Below are 20,716 nucleotides of genomic sequence, written 5' to 3' on the forward strand. Positions count from 1 at the left end.
GCCATCCAGGCTCTGGGTGAGAGAGTCGAGTCATTGGCGAATGACCGCAATCAACTCATGGCTGACGTCAGGGAGTTGAAAGGTAAAAGTGCAGTGGGAAGTGAAGTGAGTGTTAGTGCAGTGAAAAGTGTCAGTGTTACGCATGAGGGTGCGTCTGTTCGTGCCTGTCGTCCTCCCAGTCCGGGACCTCTTGCAAGCTCCCAAGCCCAGGGGAGAAGCAATGTCGTACGACCAAAGGGTTCGACAGGCTTTAATCAGCGGACAGACGTTCCCTCCGTGGTTTCGGACGTATCTTTCCTAGATCGACCCACCCACAAGAAGACGAGTGAGCCCGTTCATTCCTCGTCTGCGGAAGAGGTTTCACGCCAGAAACGATGGACCAAGGTCTCACGGCCTCTTAAACGCAAGGTCCCTTCCGAGCAAGCCCAACGGCCCAGGTGTAGCCACTGGGTCAGTTCGGACTCGCTGCAGTCCTCCGACGACTGCACACCTCCTAAGAGAGGCAAAGTGGTACCGCAACAGGCAGTAACTCCGTCTGTTGCCGCACCGGCTGCTGTAGACCCTAAGTGGTCTTTGCTACAGTCTATGCAGACTCAGTTAGCTTCCTTCATGCAGGAGTATCGTGCGGAGAAGGTTGACGCTGCACCCGTTAGCCTACAACCAACCACGGTTGTGCGCCCAGTAGACGCTGAGGCTGCCTGCTCCCGCACTCCAGCTGTGAGAGCTCCACCACCCATGCGCAGTCGACCCTGCCAGACGCATGTTGACGTTCACCGACGCACGGAACCCTCCGTTGACGTTCGTGTGCTACCACAACAACAGGAGGGTGGAGTTAAGTTGCCGTGTTTTGACGCGGTGCGTCAGCCTCCGCAACCCACGGTGGTCTCCGCTAACCGACCACAGTCAGGAGTAGACGCTTTGCGTCCCCACTCAGCTATGGTTGTTGCCAGTTCTCAGACTGACCAACAGTTCCATGACGTTGGGTCCAGTGCAGCCACGCATGCATCCGTGCTGCCGGACTCAGCCGACCAGCTTTTACCTACTCCGTTGCCGCTTCCTCCTCAACATTCAGACGATGGACTCTCTGATGATGACGACGCTGCACATCTTGACGACCAACACTCGGACATCGACGAACCCAAGACCACGCCTCCCTCCTTAGACTTTAGGAAAGTGCTTGCGCTGTTCAAGGATTTATATCCTGATCAGTTTGTGTCTGCAGCACCACGCTCTCCTCCCTCTGAGTTCGCTTTAGGCATGCAGTCAGCAGCACCTGCCTTTACGAAGCTCGTACTCGCTCGCTCGTCCAAGAGAGCTTTAAGGGTACTGGGAGAGTGGTTGCAGTCCAAAAAGCAACTTGGGAAGACAACCTTCATGTTTCCCCCGGCCAAGCTTGCTTCCAGATCTAGCGTCTGGTATGCCACGGGAGAAGTTCTCGGCTTGGGAGTTCCTGCCTCTGCCCAGGGCGACTTCTCAAGCCTGGTAGACTCTCCCCGCAGGCTGGCTATGAGACGCTCCAAGATTTGCTGGACTCCTTCGGATATGGACCATCTTATGAAAGGAGTGTTCCGAGCATTCGAAGTCTTTAACTTCTTGGACTGGTGTTTGGGAGCGTTGAGCAGGAAGACCTCCCCTTCTGATAAGGAAACTTCCATGCTCATTATGTCCTGCATGGACAAAGCCATACGGGATGGTTCTAGTGAGCTTGCGGCTTCTTTCGTGTCCGGGGTCCTCAAGAAGCGGGATCACCTTTGCTCCTTCTTGTCAGCTGGAGTCACCCCATGTCAAAAGTCGGAACTTATGTTTGCTCCTCTCTCGAAGTGCCTCTTCCCTGAGGAGTTGATCAAGGAGATTGCCGCTTCCTTGATCCAGAAAGACACTCATGACCTGGTTGCGTCTTCCGCACGCAAAGCCACCCCTTTGCCCTCTGTGCCTAGACCCAGGTTGGACACTCCAGCGTCAAGATTCATTCTGCCCTTTCGTGGCAGAGCCGCCAGCAGAGGAGGTGCTCGTGCCGAAGGTCAACGCGGGAGCAAGAAGAAGGGTTCCAAGTCCTTTAAAGGCAGAGTCTGACTTCCACCTTCTTCAGACAGCAGTGGGAGCCAGGCTCAAGAACTACTGGCAGGCCTGGGAGAACAGGGGCGCAGACGCACAATCTGTGAAGTTACTCAGAGAGGGGTACAAGATTCCATTCTTGCGCAAGCCCCCTCTAGCAACAACTCCCATCGACCTCTCTCCCAGGTACAGAGAGGAGGACAAGAGACTAGCTTTGCAGCAAGAGGTGTCTCTCTTACTACAAAAGGGAGCGGTAGTCAAAGTCCGGGACCATCAATCCCCGGGCTTCTACAACCGTCTCTTCTTAGTGGCGAAGAAGACAGGCGGGTGGAGGCCGGTGCTAGACGTCAGTGCCCTGAATGTCTTTGTCACAAAGCAGACGTTCGCCATGGAGACGACAAAGTCGGTTCTAGCATCGGTCAGGAAGGAAGACTGGATGGTCTCGTTGGACCTAAAGGACGCTTACTTTCACGTCCCCATCCACCCAGATTCCTAACATTTTCTAAGGTTCGTTTTCGGGAAGGTGGTATACCAGTTTCAAGCCCTGTGCTTTGGCCTAAGCACGGCACCTCTTGTTTTTACGAAACTGATGAGGAATATTGCCAAATTCCTGCATTTAGCAGACATCAGAGCCTCCCTCTATTTGGACGACTGGCTTCTAAGAGCTTCGTCAAGTCGTCGCTGTCTGGAGAATCTAAAGTGGACTCTGGATCTGACCAAGGAATTGGGTCTCCTGGTCAATATAGAAAAGTCCCAACTCGTCCCATCCCAAACTATAGTGTACCTAGGTATGGAGATTCAGAGTCAAGCTTTTCGGGCTTTTCCGTCGGCCCCCAGAATCAGTCAAGCCCAAGAATGCATCCAGAACATGCTGAAGAAGGACCGATGTTCAGTCAGACAGTGGATGAGTCTGATAGGGACGCTTTCATCACTGGAACAGTTCATCGCGTTAGGGAGACTCCACCTCCGACCCCTTCAATTTCACCTGGCTGTTCACTGGAGAAAGGACAAGACGCTAGAAGCGGTCTCGATTCCTATTTCCGAGAAGATGAAGTCTTCACTGACTTGGTGGAAGGACAACATTCTCCTCAGAGAGGGTCTGCCACTGGCTGTTCAGACCCCCAACCACATTCTCTTCTCGGACGCATCGGACACGGGCTGGGGTGCGACATTGGACGGTCGGGAATGCTCGGGCACGTGGAATGCGGATCAAAGATCGTTACACATCAACTGCAAGGAGCTACTGGCAGTTCATCTGGCCTTGAGAAGCTTCAAGTCCCTCCTTCTAGGCAAGGTGGTGGAGGTGAACTCCGACAACACCACAGCCTTGGCGTACATCTCCAAGCAAGGAGGGACTCATTCGAGGACGTTGTACGAGATCGCAAGGGACCTCCTCACCTGGTCAAGAGATCGAAACATTTCGCTAGTAACGAGGTTCATTCAAGGCAGCATGAATGTCATGGCAGACCGCCTCAGCCGGAAGGGTCAAATCATCCCAACAGAGTGGACCCTTCACAAGAATGTATGCAAGAGACTATGGGCCTTGTGGGGTCAGCCTACCATAGATCTGTTTGCAACCTCGATGACCAAGAGGCTCCCAGTGTATTGCTCACCGATCCCGGACCCAGCAGCAGTTCACATAGATGCCTTCCTTCTGGATTGGTCCCATCTAGACCTTTATGCATTCCCCCCGTTCAAGATTGTCAACAGAGTACTGCAGAAGTTCGCCTCTCACGAAGGGACAAGGTTGACGTTGGTTGCTCCCCTCTGGCCCGCGAGAGAATGGTTCACCGAGGTACTGCAATGGCTAGTAGACGTTCCCAGAACACTTCCTCTAAGAGTGGACCTTCTGCGTCAGCCGCACGTAAAGAAGTTACACCCAAGCCTCCACGCTCTTCGTCTGACTGCCTTCAGACTATCGAAAGACTCTCGAGAGCTAGAGGCTTTTCGAAGGAGGCAGCCAGAGCGATTGCTAGAGCAAGGAGGACATCCACTCTTAAAGTCTACCAGTCGAAGTGGGAAGTCTTCCGAAGCTGGTGCAAGTCGGCCTCAGTATCCTCAACCAGTACCTCTGTAACTCAGATAGCTGACTTCCTTTTATACCTAAGGAAGGAGAGATCTCTTTCAGCTCCCACGATCAAGGGTTACAGAAGCATGTTGGCAGCAGTCTTCCGTCACAGAGGCTTAGATCTTTCCAACAACAAAGATCTACAGGACCTCCTTAAGTCTTTTGAGACCTCGAAGGAGCGTCGGTTGGCCACACCAGGTTGGAACTTAGACGTGGTACTAAGATTCCTTATGTCAGAAAGGTTCGAACCACTTCAATCAGCCTCTTTTAAAGATCTCACTTTGAAGACCCTTTTCCTCGTCTGCTTGGCAACAGCTAAAAGAGTCAGTGAGATACACGCCTTCAGCAGGAACATTGGATTTACATCTGAAACGGCTACATGTTCCTTACAGCTTGGTTTTTTAGCCAAAAACGAACTTCCTTCTCGTCCTTGGCCCAAATCGTTCGATATTCCAAGCCTGTCTAATTTGGTTGGAAATGAACAAGAAAGAGTCCTATGCCCTGTAAGAGCTCTTAAGTACTATTTGAGACGTACCAAACCTTTAAGAGGACAGTCGGAAGCTTTATGGTGCGCTATTAAGAAACCTTTACCTATGTCGAAGAATGCTGTTTCTTATTATATCAGACTTTTGATTCGAGAAGCTCATTCCCATCTGAATGAGGAAGACCTTGCTTTGCTGAAGGTAGGGACACATGAAGTTAGAGCTGTCGCAACTTCAGTAGCCTTCAAACAAAACAGATCTCTGCAGAGTGTAATGGATGCAACCTATTGGAGAAGCAAGTCAGTGTTCGCATCATTTTACCTTAAAGATGTCCAGTCTCTTTACGAGAACTGCTACACCCTGGGACCATTCGTAGCAGCGAGTGCAGTAGTGGGTGAGGGCTCAACCACTACATTCCCCTAATCCCATAACCTTTTTAATCTTTCTCTTGAAATGTTTTTTATTGTTGTTTTTTGGGTTGTACGGAAGGCTAAGAAGCCTTTCGCATCCTGGTTGATTTGGCGGGTGGTCAAATTCTTTTCTTGAGAAGCGCCTAGATTAGAGGTTTTGATGAGGTCCTTTAGTATGGGTTGCAACCCTTCATACTTCAGCTCCTAGGAGTCGCTCAGCATCCTATGAGGATCGCGAGGCTCAGTAAGGAAGACGTACTTAAAAAGGCAGAGTAATTGTTCAAGTCGACTTCCTTACCAGGTACTTATAAATTTTATGTTTGTTATTTTGAATAACTGCTAAAATGAAATACAAAATACTTAGCTCTTAATGTTAACATATAATGCTGGTCTCTACCCACCCCCCTGGGTGTGAATCAGCTATATGATCACCGGGTAAGTTTAATATTGAAAAATGTTATTTTCATTAGTAAAATAAATTTTTGAATATACTTACCCGGTGATCATAGATTAAAGGACCCTCCCTTCCTCCCCAATAGAGACCCAGTGGACCGAGGAGAAAATTGGTTCTTTGTTGACATTGGAGTACTTAGTACCTGCTCGACAGATGGCGCTGTTGATGTACACCCCCACCTGTATAGCGATCGCTGGCGTATTTTGTCCTAAGGTTTTTCTGTCGGGCAGCAGAGCTGACAGCTATATGATCACCGGGTAAGTATATTCAAAAATTTATTTTACTAATGAAAATAACATTTTAAAGAGGTTCCTTCAGAAAAAGTGTGAATTTTTAGGCTAACAAATAAGAAAGTTATCAAATTATAAATAAAAATTATTTAAGTGTGCTCTTATCATTACTGTACATTCACTGCTGATGATACCTTGAACATTTTATATGAAATTTACTGATCACATTTAAAGTACAATTTAATCACAAGTGAATATTGACAAGTGTAGAAAGAAAATTATCGTTGGTCTATATCGCCTATTACCTGCAGAATTCTGCTAACGCGCATGTGGGGCGATGCTTTGGAATGTAATGAGTGCAGATAAGGAGTTTTTATGTCATTAAAACATTACAATATATCAATGAGATTTTTAATGGTTTGCTTTATTCAAGAAACAAACCAGTTTCGCAGCATGCCAAATAGGTATTTAGAGGTGGCCAATTACAGGCAGAGACTGGCACTGAATCAAATAATTTCATTAGAAATTGGTCCAACCATAGGTCCTTGACAGGGGATATAAGATTTCCCGGTCAGTTGACTTCTGAATTTTTTTTCAAGACAGTCTGTCTAAGATAGCAAAAAAAAAAAAAAAAAAAAAATGAAAAGAAAAGAGATGTGACCCTTACCATTGTGATAAAGTCCTAATACTAATATCTTCTCTGGACATACGCGCTCTAAAGATTCATAAGGGGAGATGAATTAGAAGTTGGAACTTCACAGTTACATGAATAAAGGGACCTTGGCTTATTTGGCACTATTGATCCCATCTGTAAGGTTTCAGAACACACCTAATGTACAGAACACTCTTCCTCAGGTAGAGGGGATAAAAGAGAATGGCCTTCTACGTGCTGGTTTGATAAAACGATTTTCTAAATCACAAAATTGCTCCCGGCATAAGACACAAAGAGGATAAAGATCATGAATGCCCAGAAAAAGTTCTCTTGAGTAATGTAGTAATTAACAATTACAGGAGAAGACATTTGTTACAATCATTAATGTAAAAAACAACACTTACATCTGGAGAATTCACGTGGAGTAAAGTAGACTTGCTAAAGCAAGAATGATTACAGTAGACTTAAAGACAAAAGGTGGTACAGCCTACCCATGCCATAGGTATTGTCATTAGCCCTTAGATTGTTGCAGTGCTATACTAAAGGCCTAACTCTTTGGAAAAGAAAGAAAATTGAATATGTTCTAGTTTTTTGGGGGTAAACATCAATGCAAGTTTTGAGAGAGAAGCAGACGAGTATAGAAATAAAAATTTTTATTAAAATTGTCGTCGTCGTCGCCCACTCGTGTCCGAGTATTGGGTTCTGTCGTTAGCCATCAGCCTCCTGAGAAAGAGATGAAGAAGGGTGGAGAAAACGACAGAATGCCAGTAGCTGGGTATATTGTTTTGGGTGGTTGTGGCTTTGCAACGGCCACGCACACACACTTGGCCCACACCGTTTTCACCGCAGCTCAAGACATATGAGACAGGCGGCTTCTCCGATGTTGGTTGCATCGGGCTGCCGGGTTCTTGTTATGTCAAGGCCCGCCTTGTTGCCTGCCCGACAGGCATTGCCCTCTTCCGCCGGCGCTGGGAAGCTCCGCCGTTGGGGTCTTGTTTGGTTTGATTTTGGAGTTTTCCTTCTAGCCTTTGCCTATAGGGGTCCAGTCTTGGTCTGGTCTCTCAGAACTGGCCTTAGCGGTATGGTTGAGCCTGCCAGGGTGGATAAACTACCCCACCGCCATTGCCCAGCCCATCATTGAGACACTCAAGCCCCTCTACTGCAGCAAAGTGCTGGACCTTCAGAGGGGATTAAAATTGTACTTCAGGTTGCATTCTCCCAATCCCTTCTCATTGACATATATCTCAAAATTTACAGGCAGTCAGTAACTGAAAGCTTTCACTTTAAGAGATAGGAAACTCCTCTTTGCCGGAGATCACACTTACATTATTCTAAAGTAGTTTTAAAATATCACTGTGTCATATTGTAAGACACTGTGTCTCTCTCAAAGGATTAATCTTAAGGGAGAATTGAAAATGGACAAAAATAGATTTAAAGTAAAAATTGAGTAAGGAGACCAAACGGAACCGATGAAAAGTGTATGGTAGGTAGAGAATATTGAAGCTGGTGTCTAAGGAGCAAGGCAAAGAACCTTCAGTATAGTCTACAATTTTTCCTTGCAAAACTCAATGTCGTTGATACCCTCTTACAGGGTCACCAATTTTCTAACTTCCAATTTGGGCTGCAATTTTGTATAGTATATTTGGAGTAAAGTGTTATCCTCCCCATAAATATCTGAATTAATTTTGATTGAAATAATGAATTTGCATCATTGAATTGCAGCCATACTGTCGCCATCACGATTTTGAAGTCATGCGAGTAAGTGTTGATTCTGCTATACACGTTTTGGGCTTCCTGAACACTGGTGATGTCTCTTCGCCACCTGCATTCTCAAGGCATTTAGTTCTCCCTCTTTCAGCTAAAGGTAAGTGATTCTTGATCGGTGCTCAGTAGATTTAGGATTTTTATGCATTTATAAAATTTTCATAAATTTTTTTGTTTTTTTACATGTACAAGCCATGAAATTTTACATGTTCTTTTATTTGGTGGGGGGAAATATTATTAAATAGTTCAACCAGGCTGCTCTGTAAATTTTTTTTTTTTTTTACAAGGTTTGCTCATAATGTTTAAGTTGGAAAAGATTGAACATTTAATGACTGGATAAATGAGAATATTGTTCCTAGCCAGTAGAAACTGTGTTCTTGACATTGAGTAAACTACACCCAAGCTAACTGCTGTCAGGTTCAGTTTATGAATAGGTCTCAATATGTTCCCTCTTCTCCATGTGGTGTATTCCTAGAACTTTATTATGTTTTTTATAGCATCAAATATTACTTAATCATATAAAGAACTATATTATATTTAAAAGAATCTTTTAATAATATTTGTTGTTAATATCTATAATGTAGGTATTATATGACACGAGGGCCTAATAGTTAGCAGGTGTTAGAAATGAAGTTATTGTGTATGTTTGTTTTGCTATTATTATTTTTGGGCTCAAGCCATCTCGTCCTGATGGAAGTTCCTATAGGGTAGCTTCCTAGGGTATATTACAACTATGGCGATATTCCCAGAGAATTTACCTTAAGGTACCCAGAATTCTAACTCCTGGAGCGAATATCCCTAATGAAAGTACCAGGGATATTGCGAAATATCAGAGGACGTATTCTTGACACACCACATGGCAATCTGCACCCCGAACAGAGATAACACTTCGAAGGGGTCAATTGGCAAGAAAACGAAAACGAGAAAGAAAAAGGAGAGCCACTCGCAAGGCTCTCTCTTCTCCCGTTTCGTAAGCGTGCATTGCGCCGATTCTGGCGCCATCTGTATTCCTTTTTGCGTAGCTTAACAACTCGGTGTTTTTTCCTGTGTTTCTCGCAAAATCTTGGATTTAATCAAGTTATTATGCTTTCTCCAACTTCGTCTGCCTCTGATAAGTTGAGTATTATTTCTTTTATGTATAAATGTAGGCTCTTGGTAATTTTTTCAAGTGATTAATAGTAATAATCTTTGTTACAAGAGCCGTTGCCTACCGGAGGCGTCCTGGACGCTGTTGCTCGCTAGGTATGAGTTTTAGTTAGCCAGTGCGACGTTCCCGGCTGTTTTGCTTTAATAATTTTAGCTATTTAGCGTTACATAGGATTCCCTTATTCGTGCTTTTAGTATTGTTTGTTTTGGCGAAGTATTCGCCAATTCTGGCCTACGCTAGACCATGTAGCCTAGTCGTTTGGCCCTAGTTCTTTCCTGCATGATTTTTGGGATTTCTGAGTGTTTTAAAATTTTATTGAAGCTTTAGGCAGTTTTATACATTTAAGATTATATTGATTATTTCCAAGATAGTATACGAGTGAGTTTCGGTGATTTAGGTAATCGATTCTCTTGGTGCCTAGGCTAAGTTGCCTATGGAGCCTTAGTATACTTTCTCATTCTCCCCGGTTGCTTTCTTTTCTTCGGAGAAGGTTTGCAATCTCTTTCCCTCTGTTTAAGCTTTGGGCTTAACCCTAGTGGTTTATCTGAATTAACTTTCGATACAATTATATTGGGGTGTTACTGTACCTTCCTGTTCCAGTAAGTCTGGGTTCAGAGAGGGGCAGAACATCAGAGTTTTTAGTCTAGTCTGTGTTTGTCTGGCTTGGGGTTGAGCTCCCTCGCTAGTCTGACGCAGACATAGGAGGCTTAACCTCCTTAGGTCACTCCCGAAGGTTTCTGTACGAGATGATTCCTTCTTTTGTGATCTAGCGGACTAGTCCTTGTTGCTGTTCTCGGTGGGAGGATAAGATCCTTTCCCCGGGAGTAGCAACACCTTCCTTGCTTTGGTTCAGTGGGGGTTGGCAGTATTGCTGACCTCCCTCCTTGGATCTCCCTTAGGCTAAGATGAGTTTTCTTGGCTGCGGGTGATTCTTTACTAAAGCAAGGTTGGTAGAACCCTCTTTGTCCCTTCCCCCTCTTTCTCTGTAATGGCCTAGCCGTTACAGTGCTGTACGTCATTCTACATCTGGACCTAGCATAGGTTAGGATGTGGAATTGACTCAGTCCCTTGCCGGCCGGCAAAGGTCTTCCGCTTTGAGTGCTGCCCGGACCTCCCTTGGTCCCTCATCCATGTCTGTCTGTAGAGCCAGACGACATTGGTCAGGAAGCCTGAATTAGATTCTTCCCTTCCTTGTATGCACTCTTTCGGGTTGCCGGGCTTTGAGGTAGTACACTCTCTTATCCCGGCATCCATTCTGTTTTCTTCTAGTGTTGTTCCCTAGCCGGCTGCCGGCCACATAGGCCGGCAGCCGGGCAGTCGGAGTTCTCTGGTTCTTTTGCTGCTGGCTGGCATCGGTTGTTTACCTTTGCCGGCCGGCTATTGTCACGCCCTTGTCTGCCGGTCGCTACGAGCGGTGGCCGGCAGCCGGGTGCTACCTTGGGTAGTTGCCCATTGCCGGCCGACATTGGCTGTTGCCGGCCGGCAGTTACTGCCGGCCGGCACATGCATTTGAACCAGCGTTCTGCCGCCTTATAGCTGTTTAGTAGTATACTTTAAAGCTAGTTATGGTGTCTGCCGACCGGCAAGTGCTGGCCGGCGCATTACCTTCTATACTGTACCAGTATTCTTCGGTATAGCATATACTGTAGGAAGAAAACTATAGTATAGTATTGGTACAACACTGTGTTTTTTAACACTTTTGTGTTGTCTTGCACAGCCCCTTGGTGTTGCCTTACAGATAAGAAAGTGAGTTCTTTCTTGTCTATTATTCGGTTTTTTAAAATCATACCTTAGAGGTGAGCTACACCTGTTTCCTCTGGAAATTTTTTCATTGGTTACTCTAGGACAGATTAACCATACGATTTTATTATCTGGAAGGCTGCAACAATTGGTTGTGCGGGAAACAAGTGTGTGTCTTTCCTTTCTGATTTGTTATGCTAAACTGTGCATATCCAGTGATACGTAGTTCACTTGATACTCATGGAAATTTCTTCTCTTTACAGGAGGACCATCCGAAGTGCGGAAGTGCTTTCTACAACGTCCGCAGTAAGAACTTCTGCAGACATGAGTTATGTAGGAGGCATGCAGCATGCGCTGTCTCCAAGGGTGATCTCCGGTATTGGGACCCTCAGGTATGTAACGTGTGCTCTAACCTGATTACTGAGGCTTTTGATTCCCCTAGGACGGCAGAATCAAGGGATTTAGCTAGGGAAAAGCTTCGTGCCTGGGTAAGGGGCTTCCAGAAGAACACCTCTGGACCTTATCTTCTAAGTGAGAAGATGAGGGCTTACCTTTTCCCCAGGGCATCAGCTGATGCAGTGATTCCTCAGCCTCAAGAGGAGATCCCCCTAGTTCAGATCCCGGTGGATGCTGAAGTCGCGGTCGCCTTGCAGGACATCCAGTTGGACGACAGGATGTCAGACGTATCCGAGCGTCTGGAGGCAGACCTCCTGGCAGAAGGCCAGGATGAAGATCAAGCCCCAGACATGGTAGAGGAAGAGGCCGACGAGGCGTCGGCTGCTCCGGTTCAGGTCCCTGAACCTATTCCCTCAACATCGTCCGCTCTCCCAGTAGAGCTGGGACAGGCCCTCTCCTCCATTGTTGGAATGATCCAACAAATGCAGAAGGGGAAGTTGGGTTCAGTTCCCCTAGAGGAGGTGGAATTCTGGCCCAGCAAAGGGTCATATCCGGACTGTTATGTCCGGTTGAGGAAGGAACCAGCTTTAAAGGAGGAGACAGAGCCGAAGGAGGTCATAGTGATGGACCATGCTAAGGCTCAAGCTTTGCTTTCATCTTCGATGAAAGAGAGGGGCTTCACGAACTCAAAGGTGGCTGCATTGAGTAAGATGCTCCCTTCCTTTGTGTCCTCTCCTGCTAGAGCCTTCCCCTTTTTGCAGAAAGGGTTTGCGGCTGTGTTAAAAGCAGTCGAGGCTAGCAAGCCTTGCCCCTCCTTGGAGGAGTGTAAACCCTTGTCGCTGGCCCTACCTATGGACCACAAGGACTGGAAGGACGCTCATCTTACCTTCTCAGTCGGGAAGTTGGAGGCTGATATTGCCGGACGTCAGTTCGGTGAGAACCTCCCTAAGCTGTCTGACTTTCTTTTGCGGAGAGAGCTCGAGACAAAAGAAAGACTGGCTGCCTCAATGTCTCTTCAGACCACTCTTGAGACGATGGCAAGTGACCCCAAGGTCCATGAAATGTTCATGGTAGTGGCCAAGACTCATCTGGCCACAGTGACGAAGGATCTTTACAGCTTCGTCAGGGCGAGGAGAGCTTGTAGGGAGTTCGTGTTCACCTCGGCTACGGTGAGGCACGAGCCAAGGAAACTAATCTCCTCCAAATTTGGGGCAAAGACCTTTTCCCTAGCGAATTGGTCAAAGAAGTTGTTGATAAGGCCGCCACGGAGAATAGAAACCTTCTCCAGAAGTGGGGCCTGTCTATCAAGAGAAAGTCTTCCCCGGATGAGAGTCCCCAACCAAAGAGGAAGACTAAGAGGACTAGGCTACCGTCTCGGCCAGCCAAGCCATTTAGACAGCAACAGCAATTGCCAATGCCTTCAGTGTCCCAGATGGTGGCACAAACCCCGACCACATTCCAGTGGGTACCCCAGGCCGTGTCGACACAGTCCCCGGCATTCAACCCAACGTTCGAAGGGCAGTCAACTTCCTTTCGAGCAAAGCCTAGAGGAGCAGCCAGAGGCTCGTCTAGGCGCCCCTCAAGGGGAAGGGGATTCAGGGGTGGTCGCGGTCAGGGAGGCAAGACCTCAGGACAACAGTCCAAGCGAGATGATACCGGTAGGAGGGAGACTTCAGAATTTTCGGGATCGATGGACCTTCGATCCCTGGGCCCACAGCCTACTCAAGAATGGACTGGGCTGGAGCTGGTACAGCACTCCACCCCCGTGCCCTCGGTTCTTCCAACACTCCACCCCCGTTCTGGAGGAGTACATCCAAGATCTGTTGGAGGAAAAAGTGATCCGAAGGGTAAAGACCATCAAATTCCAAGGGAGGCTGTTTTGTGTTCCCAAGAAGGACTCGGGAAAACTCAGAGTCATTCTGGACTTGTCGCCACTCAACAAGTTCATAGTGATCTGCAAGTTCAAGATGCTAACACTGCAACACATAAGGACCTTACTGCCCAAGAGGGCATTTACCGTCTCCATAGATTTTTCAGACGCCTATTGGCACGTTCCAATCAATCGTCGACTCTCCCCCTACCTAGGGTTCAAGCTACAACGAAGACTATATGCCTTCAGAGCCATGCCATTCGGGCTAAATATAGCCCCAAGGATCTTCGCGAAGCTTGCGAGCGTAGCTCTCAAACGATTACGCCTAGAGGGAATTCAGGTAGTAGCCTACCTGGACGACTGGCTGGTGTGGGCAGCATCCAAGACAGAATGCTTGCAAGCTTCCCTGCAGGTGATCCAGTTCCTAGAGTATCTAGGCTTCAAGATCAACAGAAAAAAGTCTCGACTTTCTCCATCTCAAAAGTTCCAGTGGTTGGGAATCCACTGGGACCTAATGTCACACCATTTCTCCATCTCGGCGAAGAAAAGGAAGGAGATAGCTGGGTCTGTCAAGAGACTTCTAGATTCCGAAAGGATATCAAGACGCGAACAGGAGAGAGTACTGGGTTCTCTCCAGTTTGCTTCGGTAACAGACCCGGTGCTAAGAGCACAGCTAAAGGATGCAACCGGAGTTTGGAGAAGTTATGCATCAAACGCGCGAAGAGATCTGAGAAGACCAGTTCCGCTTCGTCTACGTACTCTTCTCAGGCCTTGGTCCCAAGCCAGACATCTAAGGAAGTCGGTACTTCTTCAGCCACCTCCCCCGTCGGTGACGATTCACACAGACGCCTCGAAGGAGGGGTGGGGAGGTCACTCTCATCGGAAAAAGGCCCAAGGGACTTGGTCCAATCTATTCAAGACCTTTCACATAAACTTTCTAGAAGCTATGGCAGTGCTCCTTACCTTAAAGAAAGTCTCCCCGCGTCACTCGATCCACATAAGGTTGGTACTGGACAGCGAGGTAGTTGTGAGATGCTTGAATCGACAAGGATCAAGGTCGCCACCTCTCTACCAGGTGATGTTGGCCATCTTCCGATTGGCGGAAAAGAAGAAGTGGTACCTGTCGGCAGTTCACCTTCAAGGAGTCCGCAATGTGACAGCGGACACTCTATCCAGGTTCACACCGATAGAGTCGGAATGGTCCTTAGATGCAGGATCATTCTCCTTCATCTTGAGTCAAGTCCCAGAACTGCAGATAGACCTCTTTGCGACGAAAGACAACAAGAAGTTGCCCCTGTACGTGTCCCCGTACGAGGACCCCTTGGCGGAAGCAATGGACGCGATGTCCCTCGACTGGAACAGATGGTCCAGGATTTATCTGTTCCCTCCTCACAACCTTCTGTTGAGGGTCCTCAACAAACTGAGATCCTTCTAGGGAGTAGCGGCAATAGTGGCCCACAAATGGCCGAACAGCGGGTGGTTCCCTCTGGCATTGGAACTACGGTTGAAGTTTCTACCGCTACCAGACCCAGTTCTGACCCAGCGAGTCCAGAAGTCGACTGTCTGCGCTTCATTACAGAAAACCCGGACCCTGCAGCTCATGATTTTCTCTCCCTAGCGGTGAGAAAGCGTTTCGGGATTTCGAAGCCAGCATAGACTTCTTAGAGGAATATAAGTGCAAATCTACTAGAAGGCAATATGAGTCATCTTGGAGAAAATGGGTGGCCTTTGTCAAGGCGAAGAATCCGCAGGAGATCTCGACGGACTTCTGCTTATCTTTCTTCATCCACCTCTACGGTCAAGGGTTGGCAGCTAACACGATTTCAACGTGTAAGTCTGCTTTGACAAGACCCATTCTATATGCCTTCCAGGTCGACTTCGCTAACGAGATCTTTAATAAAGTTCCGAAAGCCTGCGCTAGGCTCAGACCTTCAGCACCTCCAAAGCCCATTTCATGGTCTTTAGATAAAGTTCTTCATTTTTTGCTTCACTGTTGAACAATGAGGAGTGTGCGTTAAAGGATTTGACCCAAAAAGTTATTTTCCTATTTGCACTCACGTCCGGGGCCAGGGTTAGTGAGATTGTAGCCCTCTCGAGAGAGGAAGGTCGCGTTCAGTTCCTGGATGGGGGAGAACTGAACCTGTTTCCGGATCCTACGTTTCTCGCCAAGAACGAGTTACCCACCAACAGGTGGGGTCCCTGGAGAATCTGCCCTCTGAAAGAAGATGCATCTCTATGTCCAGTGGAATGCCTAAAGGTCTATCTTCGTAGAACTTCAGACTTCAAGGGTGGTCAACAATTCAGGGGAGAAACGTCAGGCTCAAATTTATCACTGAAACAACTCAGGGTGAAAATCACATATTTTATTCGCAGAGTGGATCCTGACAGTACACCCGCAGGTCACGATCCGAGGAAAGTTGCCTCATCCTTAAATTTCTTTAATTGTATGGATTTTGAATATCTTCGTTCATACACTGGGTGGAAGTCTTCCAGAGTGTTCTTTCGTCACTATGCGAAGCAAGTGGAGCAACTAAAGAGATCTGTGGTAGCAGTGGGTTGCGTCGTTAACCCTGCTGTTTAACTCTGCGAGGAACAGTGGTTTTAATTGGGACGATTAATTCCAGGGTGAGTGTGTAGTTACATACTGTGCTACAAACTAAGTGAGGGCACCGAGTTGCCCACGTTGACTGTTCCACTTCCAAAGGTGAACCTAGCATAAGTGCAGACATGTGTGCCGAGCGTTTCTAACGCTAATGTCACTGATTAGTAATACAGACTTTGATACCTCGGTATGTTAAGAGTGGCACTAATGTTTTTCTTTCAGATAAACAAGTTTCTGTTTACTATCATACTTTTGCTTAAAGTTTTGGTTATCCTCCTCTTATATATATATATACAGTGAACCCTCGTTTATCGCGGTAGATAGGTTCCAGACGCGGGCGCAATAGGTGAAAATCCGCGAAGTAGTGACATCATATTTACCTATTTATTTAACATGTATATTCGGACTTTTAAAACCTTCCCTTGTACGTAGTACTGTTAACAAACCACCCTTTAATGTACAGAACACTTAATGCATGTACTACAGCACCCTAAACTAAAACAGGCACAAATATTAAAGGCGATTTTATATCATGCGTTTCCTAAACACCTAAAAAGCACGATAAAAAATGGCAACCAATGTTTTGTTTACGTTCATCTCTGATCATAATGAAGACACAAACTCATTTAGTGTACACATATATGTATAGGTTAGTTTTTGCATCGATTATATTGATTATACAGTACTGTATGTTGATTTTTTTATTACCAATGTTTTAGTTTACGTATTTTTCTTAGGACTTCCAAATGAAATCTTTTTCTTTATGACGCCGCCTGAAACGACGGCGTGTACGCTCAGTAAACAACCACGCTCAGAACAAACAAGGCATTTAACGCGCATGATGATAGTGATAAATAATGATACAGTACATACAGTATTTACAGTAAAAGCATTTACAAATTATGTTACCTTACAAATATAAATTATACAGTATTGTACGTAGCAAAGAAGGAAAACAATTTACGAGAGAGAGAGAGAGAGAGAGAGAGAGAGAGAGAGAGAGAGAGAGAGAGAGAGAGAGAGAGAGAGAGAGAGAGAGAGAGAGAGAGATTGTTTTACGTACGTAAATGTAAATTTTAAACAAAAAAAATATGATAGGTTACAACATGTAGACTTTTAAAACCTTCCCTTTAACTTAATGCATACAGTACGTACATTACTAAACTATAAAACAGGCAGTAAGAATATTAAAGTAAAAAATAAAGATTGTTACTGTACTCACCACGAAAGAAGTTGAAGAAAAACTTGAATGGTGATGGCGATGAATTTGCTGCACAGTAGAAATGATGATGATGAAGCTGATGATGTGTTCTACTGTGCAGTCAATGATAGTATTTTACGTCTCTTCAGACGGAGGTGTCTTTTCCTGGGACACCTCTTCAACTTCTTCCTGGGAAACTTCTTCAATTTCTTTCGAAGGCGTACTAGCAGGAGGAACTGGCTCTTTTTTGCGAGGTTGGAAGAACATTGTGATCGGAAGTTGTTGCCGCTGCTTCTTTTTTCGATCCAAGAGCATCCTGTAGGGAGTCATGATGTCATCGACCTTGTTGGAGAATTGCATCGAGCGAACCATATCCTCGTCCCACTCTTGTAACATTTCTTTCGCCTCCTTGATATGGTTGCGGAACTTGGCAAGCCGTTCTAATGTTAAGCCCGTTTCTTCGACATTTTCTTGGGTCTCTTCCTGGGTATCACTCTCTTCCTCACTTGCCGATTTCGTCAGGTCTTCGAGGTCTGCGTCAGTTAGGGGCTGGGAATGGCAGTCCAACAACTCGTCGACGTCTTCAGTCGTCATGTCGCCAAACCCGTCACCTCCAATTATGGCAGCCAACTGCACAGATTTGCGTATTGCAGAGTGTTGGATTTCCGACGGAGTAAATCCCTTGTCGTCGTAAACAATATCGGGCCACAACTTCTTCCAGCTCGCATTCACGGTTGCAGGTTTCATCTCTTGAAGTGCCTTCTGAATATTCTGCAGGCACGTGGCTATGGTGTACTGCCGCCAGTACGCCTTCAAGTTGAAATCTTCATCCTCGTCATCTTGGGCAGCATCCACACACGCAACGAGGTCCGCCAAGGTATTCTTCGTGTAGAGGGCCTTGAACGCCCTGATAACCCCCTGGTCCATCGGTTGAATTAATGACGTGGTGTTGAGTGGCAGGAACTCAACCTGAATGCCCTCATGCGACAGGTCAGTTGCGTGTCCACCAGCGTTATCCATAAGGAGAAGGATCTTGAATGGCAAGCCCTTCTCTACGAGATATTTGCTGACTTGCGGGATAAAACACTGGTGGAACCAGTTGGAGGTCAGCATCTTCGTAATCCATGCTTTTTGATTATGCATCCAGTACACGGGAAGGAGATTCTTATTTTTATTTTTCAAAGCGCGAGGATTTTTTGACTTATAAATAAGCCCCGGCTTTAACAAAAATCCAGCAGCATTGCCACACATCACGAGGGTAACGCGATCCTTGAATGCCTTAAAGCCAGAGGCTTTGGCTTCCTCTTTGAACAGGAAAGTTCGCGACGGCATTCTCTTCCAAAACAAGCCAGTCTCATCCATATTAAAGACTTGTTCCGGCTTGTATCCACCTTCGGCGATAATATTCTTGAACGTCTGGTTCACGTAAGTTTCAGCAGCGGCAGTGTCAGCGGAAGCAGACTCCCCATGCAGGGAAACGCTTTTCAGGGCGAAGCGTTTCTGAAACTTCGCGAACCATCCTTTGCTTGCGGAAAAACGTTTCTGAGGCTGGGAATCAGTGGATGTCCCTGGTTGAGGATCATCTGCATCATCATCATCTTCAGCATGGTTGCCGTCGTCGTCTTTAGGTTCCTTTGCAGCAAAATTCTCATATAAACTCAAAGCCTTTGTTTGGATGGTGTTCGTATCCAACGCTATGTTCTTCTTCCGGCAGTCGGCAATCCACACAGCTAAAGCACCTTCCATGCGTACGATCGTTTTATTACGCGTTGTAACGACTCGCTTCGCTGATCTGCTAAAGGTGATTGCAGCCGTCTTTCTAATGTTCGCCTCGTCCTTTTTGATATAGCGAACGGTGGATTCGTTGATGCCAAAATGGCGGCCGGCGGCCGCGTAACTTCTACCATCTTTTAACATGTCGAGAAGCGTAACCTTCTCAGCTATCGTCATCATCCTTCGGTGGCGTTTAGGCTCACTACCAGCCTTAAGAGAAGCAGAACGCTTGGGAGCCATTACAGTAGGATTTACGTACAGTACTGTAACAAAAAGTTCAACTTAAAAAGGTCGCACACAGCACAGATTAAACTTCACAAACTTAAGAACGTCTACTCAGCGATACGCGGTAAGAGAAAGTGAACGATCCAGCCCCGCGAGAACTTTGATGCTGCGGGTAGAAGATGCGGGCAAAACACCAATCACAGGCTAGATAACAAAACTTGAGTTCTGATTCGTCATCTATCAGCGCTTGAACCAATCACAACCCGTCTTACAGTACTATGATGCGTTGGTTACTCATAGAAGATGCCCCGCGCATACTGAACGTACGTAGATTAAGTACAATACCATAATAATAATAAATAATGATAATAATACTGTACAGTAATAATAATAATAATAATGATAATAATAACAATAATAATTTTATGAACAACAACAACAATAATAATAATAATAACAATAATAATAAAAATTTACGTACGCTATTTTACGCCTCTCTCTCTCTCTCTCTCTCTCTCTCTCGTACGCTTATTCGAAATGTGATTTTTGCAACAAAGAATATTATTGGATGCAGTACTGTACTACGTACGTATACATACAAAAGATTCATGGAAAAGAAGCACATCCATTACAGTACACACCATTCTAATATGGTATGACTGCATCTGATTTGCGTTTCATGTTCGATTTAATTTTACTACGTACTGAATTATCGTATGATTACATTCTCTTTTCGTGTTTTATTTCTTTCTGTGCTGAATTATATATCATATGTAATGCAATGAACAATCAGTAAGAGCAGATATTACTAATTACAGTATTAATGGAATTACAGGTAACAAAATATCGTATTTGGGGGTCTTCAGATTTCGCGGTATTTTCGAATTTTCCGGAAAATCCGCGATATGTATATATATATATGGGTTATGGAAAAACCCCGCGAAGTGGTGAATCCGCGATTGTCGAACCGCGAAGTAGCGAGGGTTCACTGCATATATATATATATATATATATATATATATATATATATATATATATATATATATATATATATATATATATATATATATATATATAATTGTTGTTAACCTGTCTGTTTATTGCCTGTCAATAAACTGGTTCTTGAGAACCTTACGTCTCCTTCACCTGTGTCAATTTATTGGTATAATTGAGCATTCATTCTATGTATATTTATCTGGGATAATTCTAATAGATTGTTCCTTTATGCAAGCTAATGTTGCATTGGTTTATGCTTTCCCTTAGCGGGAGGACTCCATCCCATAAGGGGATGGTGGCGGATTTACAAGTTTCCTCCTAGGCGGATATAAACCTTTGTCCAATACAAGTATGGAGCGGAGAACTGGTCGATATTTCATATTGACGCAGTGGTTCTTTATAAATTATGCTTTACTTAATATAGGGTGAGACCACTATATTGGTTTGCCTGGTATTTATACATAGGTATATGTACTCTTCGAGACTTTTCCAGAGTCTAGTAGGACTCTTCCCTGTAGGGGGCAGGAAGCTCTAACATGGTTTATGGTTAGTTGAAAAGATGTATAACGGTAACATCTTAGGTCTCTAGGTCTAGTCGACCGGGGAAATACTTCCGGGGAGTACGGCACGTTCTGAGAATCCACAGATACA

General features: G+C 45.7%; 1 protein-coding gene across 4 annotated transcripts in view; it reads left to right on the plus strand.

Moving 5' to 3' along the window:
* The window catches only part of IntS14 (integrator complex subunit 14), a 99,799-nt gene that overhangs the window by 46,329 nt on the left and 32,754 nt on the right, over positions 1 to 20,716 (plus strand). For all 4 annotated transcript variants that reach the window (XM_068381520.1, XM_068381517.1, XM_068381518.1 and 1 more), the window contains exon 7: positions 8,074 to 8,215. In XM_068381520.1, coding sequence (XP_068237621.1) covers positions 8,074 to 8,215 — 142 coding nt within the window. The remainder of the gene's footprint in view (positions 1 to 8,073; positions 8,216 to 20,716) is intronic.

This window comes from Palaemon carinicauda, chromosome 10 (assembly GCF_036898095.1).
Source record: "Palaemon carinicauda isolate YSFRI2023 chromosome 10, ASM3689809v2, whole genome shotgun sequence".
NCBI classification, from domain to species: Eukaryota; Metazoa; Arthropoda; class Malacostraca; order Decapoda; family Palaemonidae; genus Palaemon; species Palaemon carinicauda.